Here is a 10000-nt window from a genome sequence, read left to right as displayed (position 1 = left end):
ATGCCTCTTTGCGTTATGCCTTTTTGCGTCATGGCTGTTTGCGTTATGACTTTTTGCGTTATGCCTCTCTGCGTTATGCCTCTTTCCGTGGTGGCCATTTGCAGAATCGGCTTGTTGCCATTCAGCTTTGGATTGATGCATTCATGATTTGGATGACTTTTTTTTGAAATACTGATCATTGAATTTTCTCATAGAATGAATCTCAAAAATCCGGGTTTAGATATTATCCGAAGTATCCTCCTCTAGTGTGGTTACTTTGGATTCATGATCCGTTTTTGGATTTCGCCAAAAAAGCAAAATCCGTTTTCGGATTTTCCCCCAAAAACGCACCCCAAGTATTGTCGAAAAAACAATAGACGATTGCATAAGACAGATTGTCAAAAACATGCGTTCTATCTGCGTCTCACCTTGTCAGCTATTTGCGGTCTCTTATAGAATTTGTGCTTACGAAATAAATATTAAAACATTGGTACACTGGAATTAGAATCCCAAAGCTTTGAGTTCGTAATACAAGAGTTAGTTGGTATTGATTGGTTTTACTGGAAAACTAAGACTTGGTACAAACTGCTTATACCGGCTTGTAGTTTTGGGTGTTTTTTTTCGTGTCTCAGCTTTTCTTCTTTTTCTTTCTTTTATTTTCTTTTTTGTTCTTGAGATTAATTTAGTCAACTTCGAGTTAATCATCGACAATACAGATTGATTGGTAAAGGTGATAATAACTGATTAGACAAAAGTCGTTCTAAACAAAGGTCGTAGAAAAAAACCCAAGTTGTAAGCTGAAAGTTCTGGGCTCCTGGTTAAAGTGAAGAATAAGGTGGCACGACATGATTTTTATTTTGATCAACAGGATCAGCGAGCTTGTCTCGTAATGGACTTTATGGAAGGCGGAGATTTATTAACAGATCTTGAAAATAATGATGGAAAGTTTCCGGAAGCAACCGCAAGGTATTTCCTTCTCAATCTGCACATGACAGTGTCATTGAGGAAGCAGAAACGTATTTTTCTCATTTGTTTTTCTTTTTTTGTATTACTTTAGATTTTACCTCTCTGAAATCATCTGCGGCTTGGAATTTTTGCACTTGAATGGAATCGTTCATCGGTATGTATCATGAGATAAATAAATAATCATTTAATTGACCAATCATCCTTGGGGGCTTTTCAGGGCCTTTGAAACAAATTATAATACATAACAGAACAATTTTATGAAACTTCAGAAGGTAAGCTTTTCACAAATGCAAGAGCCATCAAGAATAAGACATATAGACTACTAGGAACAACTTCAGTTGTCTTCATGCATAGGTCGTGAACTGGGAACCTCAGATCTCATGGGCAAGGGCTAGCCCACACTGCCTCCAGAAAAAAGCCCATAATTTATGATGTTTTGTGTAAGCCCTTTTTTTTCTTCTGCAAATATCTTACATATTTTCCCATTACCAAGTAGAAATTTCTCGGTGTTTATCCTTCATATTCTTCGCAATTTCTTGTTTAAGGGACTTGAAATTTGACAATGTCTTAATCAACCGAGAGGGACACATCAAAATAGCTGATTTTGGACTGTCCCATTATGGAACGCCATTCGAAGAAATCTGCGACAACGAGATCTGCGGGACGGACCTGTATATCGCTCCAGAGGTAGGTTCCTAGCACCAATATCCTGGCGGTTCCCTGGCCTCCTCTTCGGAAGTTGCTCGGCTGGGAAAAGTCCAGGATACGAAGCTGTTCTTGACCAGGTGTACTGGCTCGCGAATTTATAATTTAATAAACAATCAAGAGAACAAAAAAAGACTACGAAGCGATGATTTGGTTAGTTGAATAGAGAAAACGTGATCGTGCTGCACACTATATTGCATTTTAGCTGCTGTTCTTTTTTTCTTTTTTTCTTTTTTTGACGCACTCTTCAAATCAAGGTATAGTTACCAGTTTTTAGCAGTTTCGACAAGAACGCGTGAGCATACAGGTTTTTTGTATGTTATGTGGTCCCATCGATCTGTAGTCCATTCAGAAGATTACGCCAAGCCGACCACATTGCTCAAGGAAAAGCCACACCACAACCAGCACCGGGAACTCCGTGCCCTACTCTTTTCGAATAGTGTGTGGGTTCTTTTACGTCCCACAGAGTTTATGAACATTGAAGGGTTATGAGACGGGGCCTACGGTTTATAGTCCTTATCCGAGAAGACATGAAAGTCTAACCATTTGCGGATGTAATTAAAAAGGTAACACTTTCTCCCTGAGTGTTGGTCCGGCCAGAGTCGAAGTCACGATCTCCCGCATGACAGCCCGATGCTCAACCAATTGAGCCACCGATGCATTCCCCTTTTTTTTGTACAAAATTCCCTATTCCCTATTCTTGTACTTCCACAGCCCGTTGATACTTATCCATGTGATAGGATACTTCGCCTATGTTATTCAACGTGAACGCCTATGAAAAGTCACAAAATACTCACGATACAACAAAATTATATTTTGAAGCAACGTTGATGACTAAAAGGTGACGAGGAAGTCATTCTAAAACCCAAAAGAGCAAAAACTCTAACACCTGAGGCCCTCGTCCTGGCATTAGCGGGGTAGAAACGTACAGAGAAACTTAAAAATTTATCGTTACGTCTATAAGTCCTCATCACAGATTTGAAACTGGTCTGGTCACATACGTGGTTTAAGAAATCACAACGGCAACTTAAATTGCCACGAGATATTTGAAATAAAGATAGGGAATGAAGTACTCATTTACGGTGGTCATTTATGAATGCTCCCGTTGTCATCAAAACCTTAAAATTTGCCGTTTTTAGCGTATGGCAAGGAACTATGCTAAAATGCGTGAAGCTCGTACAGCATGACAATTTCACCTCATTTGTTGAATAATAACATCGTCGCCGCAGCTGTTATCGTTTCGTAACTCCCTGAAAACGCAACTGCAGAACGTTCACAGCCGCCGACGTCACCATTGACCATACTCAACTGTAACGTTCACGGGAATTGTTCGAGGCCTGACTTGTCACTAGCGTTTGTTCCACACACTTCAAACAGTTGCCATCCATCCATGTGGTTAAATAAGCAAGAGTCAAAACAATATCTAGTGTCAGTAATAATTAGCTCTGCACCGACTGTGCCCATGCAAGCACCACTTAATTATTTATTTATAAGTGCATATTTCAAACAATCATGGTACGTTTCAGTAAATAGTCAGGTAAGACTTTTTCAGGCTTCTCTGCAGATGCTCAAGATTGGCTCATTTTATTGAAGTGATGATTGTAGCACATACACGAAAAACATTTCAGTTTTCCACCCATCGTTGCGTTCCTGTCGTTTACCATATCTTAAATCGGGGGAAATTGATTTACTTCGCGAAAACTTCGAAAACCCTTCAAGGATAGTAGCCGTAATTCTAACTCATAAAAACCACTGATAGACTTGTTATAACCCAAGTTATATTTATTCCAGGTCATTTTGCTCGAGCCATACGACTCGAGCTGCGATTGGTGGTCACTCGGTATCATGTGTTACACCATGTTGTCGGGAATGGTAAGCCTGTGCAAGTGATGTAGTATAATTTCCTTTTTTTTTGAAGCTTTTTTTTATGAGCGAATTTTTGCATTTGCAATTGTAATAAAAACGAGAGCAATGCAAACTGTCCAAAATATATCACTGAAGGTAACCGTCTTATAATAATGCTGTAATCCCGATGCAAAAAGGAAGGGCTCAAGTTCGTACCAATAAGACAATAAGCAGTCATCGCCTCAACTTCTTTCCCTCTTTGTCGTAAAAAATGCCGTCAATTGGCGAAACATGTTTTCGAAAAAAAAGAGGTGGGAAGTCTGGTTGGAGTTGGTTGACAGCAAGTAAGGGTCTGAGGATCGTTTTGGAGCTTTGTCTCTCCTACCCATCCCCTCCCCTTTTAAATTCCACTGATCCTTCCCTTGTATATTTTCCTGGCTTTTGCTCCAGACTCACTCACCACATTATTCTTAAACAGTTCAATAAAGCCAATTATTTTCCAATCTCAAAATAGAGATCTGTGGAACGAGTTTCAATTTTATTAGGTCATACGGTATACGACATGATAACCGAGATTGAGTGAACAAATCAGAAAGCTAGAAATGCAATATCCGAGGTAGAAGATTCAGTAACATATTTTATCATACCGTTGTGCTCACTATCTTCTATCCGATGACCTAAAAATCTTTTAATTCTGAAAATCTGCGGAATCTACAAATGTGAAACATGTCTATTTGTACTAGTATATGATTAAGTAATTTCAGAAGCCCTGCATACCCAGGAGCCTACAACACCAATGTAAAGCTATTTTGGACGACTTCGTAATTAATACGATTTTGTGTGCAAGAGTGGCCATTCTCAATCCCATGGGTAATAATGTCTCAAGCAAGACTTGTGGTTGGCTGGAAAGTTCTGGTTTCGCGGGAAGATCAATCTAAAAATAACTCGGTCTGTAAACACGCCGTTCCACAAATACAACAGATCACGTTTTACCCTCCCAGCCATAGGATCCTGGTAATCTGTGAGAGGCGCTTTAATTATTTATTTAGTACCATACAAGTTAAGAGGGGGGGGGTTATACGTTCTCAGTCCTCTTGTTGACCAACTACATTTGATTTGCAAAATACTTGTATTCGTCCAGCGTAGAATTCAAAGCGAAACAAAATGGCTTCCCATCATATCATGATACAATCGTTTCGCTCAGCAAATGTTTTCGTCAGTTATTCAACGAGTCATTGAGGTTGCGTAGTATGACTAATAATTGTAGACGTATATTCCACACCGAGCAGGAGGAACTATCCAACCAATTCGGCGACATCTCAATGCCGTTCAAAGTAATCAGGGGTTACTCCAGTCCGGTGAGCACTGGACAATATACAAACATGCTCTTTTAATTTCGAAACTTCTATTTTTTAGTATCCATTTGACACTGGAGAACAGATGGGAGATCTCCACTTCAACATTGTTCACCAAGATCCATTCAATCTCCGAAGTTGTGTGTCACGCGGTGATCTGTCTCTCCATGCAGCAGAGCTGTGCCTTCATGTACGTGTTAACTTTCCTGATAAATGGCAGGGAACGGTCAGGTGCTCTCCACCTCTTGAAGAAAGGACAGTCTGTAACATAACTGTGCCTTCTGGCAGCAGAAGAGAAAATATAGGAATATGATACAAAAATAGGAACCAGGTACCCTGGTAGGGTCTTTCTCCCGCTTTCCACCTAGGTAACCTGAGAACGCGGTCGCGGCCAAAGTTGGCTATGTTCCAGTTTTAGTGCAATCACTAAGTGGGTCAATTTTTGTCGTAAACTAATAAAAAATCCCTTCTGTCGCTTCCACAGAAACCATCGATTGATAGAAACTCTGTGCAATATCTTCATTTTTTTTTTGTTTAGCTCCTTAAAAAACCTCGAAAAGACCGCATTGGCTACAAGGGCGGCCACTTCCCTTGGATTCGTCAACATAGATTCTTCCAAAACACCATCTGGGACCATGTTGAAAACCTGAAACTTGTACCTCCACCAAGGTTTGCGTTTTAGCTATTATTTCACATTCTTTCTCGTATGCTTAAAAACCACACAAATCAGTTGCAAAACGGAACACAAGAATAAAGCGCTTGAAAGTTCGACGTTTGATTCGATTGATTTGGTAGAGTTAATTTGGTCAGAATTGGCTTAAACACGTCCATCCTTCTAATTCAGACACTTATGACCGTGCATGACCTGATGGAACTGGCGTAACACAAAAAATAAATTAAGAATTCGTTTCATTTGAAACTCGCTTCTTTCATGATCGCTCATAACTAAATTAAGAGGATTCGTTTGCATACTTAAGAACAGGTTAGCAGCGAAACATCCGCTTTCTTACAAATTCGACGGCAAAATTGGTCACTCGAGACAAAAAGGACTGTAGGCTTCCCTGACCTTCAAATACAGTTTTCAGGGTGCTACGGAAACTCGGAGAAGACGGTTAGATTTGATGATTAAAAAAGATAATTCAGCAAGCAAGGTGCCAAACACTCTCATGTATTATAAGTTTTCATAAACACTTTACATGTAAGAGACAAAAAGTAAAAGCTTTTAACCATGCCTTAAAAAAATATTAGGTTCCATGTGCTCAATATGCAATGACCGCATCGTATTGAGCAGTAAGAACTGCTTTATCAGTTCAGAGAACCTATTTTTATCTTGATATGTAACCTGCCTATTTGAAGTTAATGTGATTCAAAAAACGGAGACAATCAATACAACTCCAAAAAACAAAACAAAAAACACACTGATGACTTTTGAATCCTCTTTCCTTCTCACAGGTTAATGCCACGTTAAATATGAAACATCGAAAAACAGAAGGAACCAAGGTAATATAGCTGGCTGCACTAAGATTTCACCGCTTCTTCTAAAGTATCACGTCGTTATCTAAAACTTGATGTCGTTTGATACTTCGATGAAAACGATTTTCCTCTTTGTTAAGTTTGAAGAATTTGAACAGCTTTGTTTTCTTGCGTTGCTTTTTTTTTCATACTTTCTTAGTTTTGTCTTTTTTTTGGGGGGGGGGGGGGGGTAAATATCTCCCGCAAATGTTTTCATTCAATTGTTACTTTTCGTCTTCATTTTATAATTTTGCATATTAGATAGTTATTAGGAGTTGATAAAATTGATATTAAACAAACGAACCAAACAATTCTTTTTTTATTGCTATTTTTAGCGACCATGTTTCCGAGAGTATAAAAGTCGCCCCATTTAATACAAGTGAATTTTGTTTACCTTATTCAATAAGGACCATGTCTGAACGTAAGAATCAATCGCATCCGACAAGACGCGTGGAGGCAGCTAGACGTAGCTCTTGAATATTATCAAGCGTTAGGGGTTCCGAAATTTACCAAAAGACGAGCAACTAGCTACGGGTAGCCTTCACTTTGTTCGAACGATTTTTAGCCGGTTTCCTTTTAGGTTCACAATATTTCAGTGTTTTTGACAGGGGCACCCAACGTCAATTTTCTGAAAACATCTGTTCGGAAAACGATTTGAGATCTAGAATTTTCGGTACTTTTGTTGTAAAATTTCTTGCTTGCCTGCCTCTCCTAGGATTTTCAAACTTCTGAAAATCCTAGAATTTTAGGGAGCCTTTTTTCTGGCTAAAATTTTCGAAAAGGTAACTTTTGATCCCTATAATTTTCGGGTCACTAGACTTTCAGCTAGGAAATCCGAACAGATCAAATTCTTTTAGGGGATAAAAATATGCCTATATCTACCGTTTAAATACTAAAATACGTTTAACAATGCTATGTTGAAGTGGTTTTGAACTATATTCCCGGTTGGGTGCCCCTGTTTTTGTGTCACAGTATCTTTTCAACATCCAGTTCAATTCCATAGTTCGAAGTCCAAAGTCCACATTCCATGACCCAACCTTAGGGTTAAATTCATGTCTGCCTCATCTTTAAAGCCTGTCTAAGTGTGAAGAACAAACTCTAGGATTCAGCCCTGACCCTTTCTTTTGTGGGGGGAGGGGGAAGGGGACTCACGATTGTGCTGCGCATGCGTAACATTTCCTTGCCTCTTACAATCTCGTTCTCAGAGTCATCGTTCCCTTGACCAGCGGTCGGGAAAGAGAAGACTCTGGTTGAATCCAAAAAAGGCCATATTTGATTGCCTGTTGAAAAACGGTTTCATTTCCTGCCACTTTCAGTCTAAACTCGAAAATTGTGCTTTTTTGTGGATTTGTATCTACACGAGGTTGAAGATGATCTAGAAATAAATCATTTTACAACTTACCAGTTCCGTAACGTTTTTGTTTTTGAAAATACAGCAATTTTCACTTGCCTGAAACCAGATGCTGAAATCTGTTTTGATTGATAAAATGTATCTCGTTATTGTTTATTCTCCGCAGTTTAAAAGCTTCGAGTGTATTAGGAGACGTGTTTATACTCATGTGTACTATCTCGCGAATGAAAAGTAAGGGCTGTCATGGCAAGGTGAACTCCATTTTTGATTCCCAACCGTCTCCCCTCACGTACGCGCAGTTATTCAACTGGAACCAGAGTTTTCTGGTTCCGGTTTTGGATTATTCCTGAGCCTCCCGCGCCTGTTCTGCTGGACAAGGGTAACAGAGGCTCTGGGAACGAAATTGTGCCTCTTAGAGACACTTTCCAGAGAAGGCTGTCTAAGTAGGATTCAAACTCATTATCTCCTTATTAAAAGGCAACCGCGATGACCATTGAACCACAGAAAAATTGCCGGGAAAATACGTTTTAAAAATTGTGCTTGACTGGAAACGAGTTTTTGTGTTTTCGTTGCACGCAAGGCCATGTCCGGTCGTATGACTCGGTAACACATCCCAATCCTGCTAAATACATTATTTTACAGTTCTCCCGGTATTGTTAAGAAAAAGTATTAAATATTTTTAACAAACTTGTAAGCATCTGTGTAATGATTTTGACTGGAATCAATACCGTTAACTACAGTTTTAACTGTGAAAAACTATGCTACGGTCACACTTAACCATATGGTTGGGCCATGGAATGTGGACTTTACAGTTCGGACTACGGAATTGAACTAGATATTGACGAAGATATTGCAACATAAAACATTATTGTAATACTGTGAATTTTAAAGGCAATTTTTTAAATTTCTTCGAACAAAGTGTAGGCTACACGTAGCCTCTTGTTTTGCAAAGTTAAATTGATATCCATGTAAACTAATCGTAACCTAGCCCTAATTTTTCTCTGGGCTTCATTTAGGCTTCAAAAAACGTTTCTTCAATTCATCATTTTTCAAGGTCGGAGAGAACGCTCAGCAATTGCAAATCAACGGTCGAGGACGAGAGAAAATACTTTTGGTCGCACGACCCCAGAACCTCATTTTCATGCGTAGAGACAGTTCAGTTCAGAGAATATAGAAATGAGAGCCCGAGAGCTACCCTCAAGATTGCTGTCAGAGTTACTAAGACCAGAGGCGGAGAACTTGAAATTCTTGGACAAGAATAACGGGAAAGCAATGAAATATCAGACATCCGACAACAAGAAACAAGGACCAAAGCGAGTTTTGAGACCTGAGGAGGAATTTGTCCTGACTCGTGTTAGGTTAAGACTTAGGCCAATGGGGAGGCATCTCACCGTCACAAATTATTGGGATTGTCAATACCTGGGTGTGTTTATTTTCTGCTACTTTCAAAGAAACATTACTCCTATGGCCAACTAAACCCCCCTGTCCCCTTGGCTAATTAGTTGCTGGTGGTCTGTGGAGGACCGTGTAATCTGCTTGAGCCATTGGCACAATTAACTGCTGGCTCTGTAAGTTACCTCCAAATAAACTCTCTACATATAAAAGGCATTATGGTTAAATTTCAACATTCCTTTCTGCGGGAATCTAGAAAAATGGCCACAAAGAAAACAAGCTCTGCAGCCATGGAATTTTACCATAGAGCCTTATAGCCATGTTTGGATATTGGCGTATATGAAAGTGTGAAAGTTGCAAATCCCATGCTTTATGCAGAATCAGTCAAATACACAAGCTGCAACTTAACAAGTGACTTACAAGGTGACTTGTTTCTCAATCCATCTCTCGTAAGATTTTAAAATTGGAATTGACAGACTGAAGTAAAAAGGCAAGTGATATTTTGATCACTGTGACACTGTAATTGTAAAGTCTTGTTAAAAATCTAAATTATTTTCCAGGCAGTAAGTGAAGTCTAGCAAATCTAATGGGTCGTATTATAATAGCGATCATTGCCATTTACACAAAAAGTTACAGAAAAGATTTGCCACAAATCTGAATATCTGGTACAATTTTAATTACGCAAAAATGTAAATAACAAAACCCTGCAAAAAATAAAAATGAAGCCACCAAGGTTATGCTTTTTGTCACTTAAAATAGCCCTGCATTACATGATTGTTTCTTTCTTCACAAAAACTATGACCATATGGGTCCACAATTAACTTAAAACAACCTTGAGAACCCTGCCTGTAAGAGGCTTCAGGTGCTAAATGCTGCACAAAGAAACACTGAAGCT

General features: G+C 39.1%; 1 protein-coding gene across 2 annotated transcripts in view; it reads left to right on the top strand.

The window, feature by feature from the left end:
* Positions 1-9814, top strand: part of LOC138019576 (protein kinase C, brain isozyme-like) — a 24963-nt gene extending 15149 nt beyond the window's left edge. The window contains exons 7-14 of one of the 2 annotated variants that reach the window (XM_068866430.1): positions 848-945; positions 1037-1099; positions 1491-1632; positions 3442-3522; positions 4912-5040; positions 5389-5519; positions 6303-6350; positions 8768-9814. In XM_068866430.1, coding sequence (XP_068722531.1) covers positions 848-945; positions 1037-1099; positions 1491-1632; positions 3442-3522; positions 4912-5040; positions 5389-5519; positions 6303-6318 — 660 coding nt within the window. In that variant the 3' untranslated portion in view covers positions 6319-6350; positions 8768-9814. Of the gene's footprint in view, positions 1-847; positions 946-1036; positions 1100-1490; positions 1633-3441; positions 3523-4911; positions 5041-5388; positions 5520-6302; positions 6351-8729 lie in introns of both variants that reach the window. The other variant, XM_068866429.1, reaches the window with a different exon arrangement.
* The last annotated feature ends 186 nt before the right edge of the window (positions 9815-10000 follow it).

The sequence above is a fragment of the Montipora capricornis genome, chromosome 10 (assembly GCF_036669925.1).
Source record: "Montipora capricornis isolate CH-2021 chromosome 10, ASM3666992v2, whole genome shotgun sequence".
Taxonomy (NCBI): domain Eukaryota; kingdom Metazoa; phylum Cnidaria; class Anthozoa; order Scleractinia; family Acroporidae; genus Montipora; species Montipora capricornis.
This window is presented reverse-complemented; position numbering and strand designations above follow the sequence as displayed.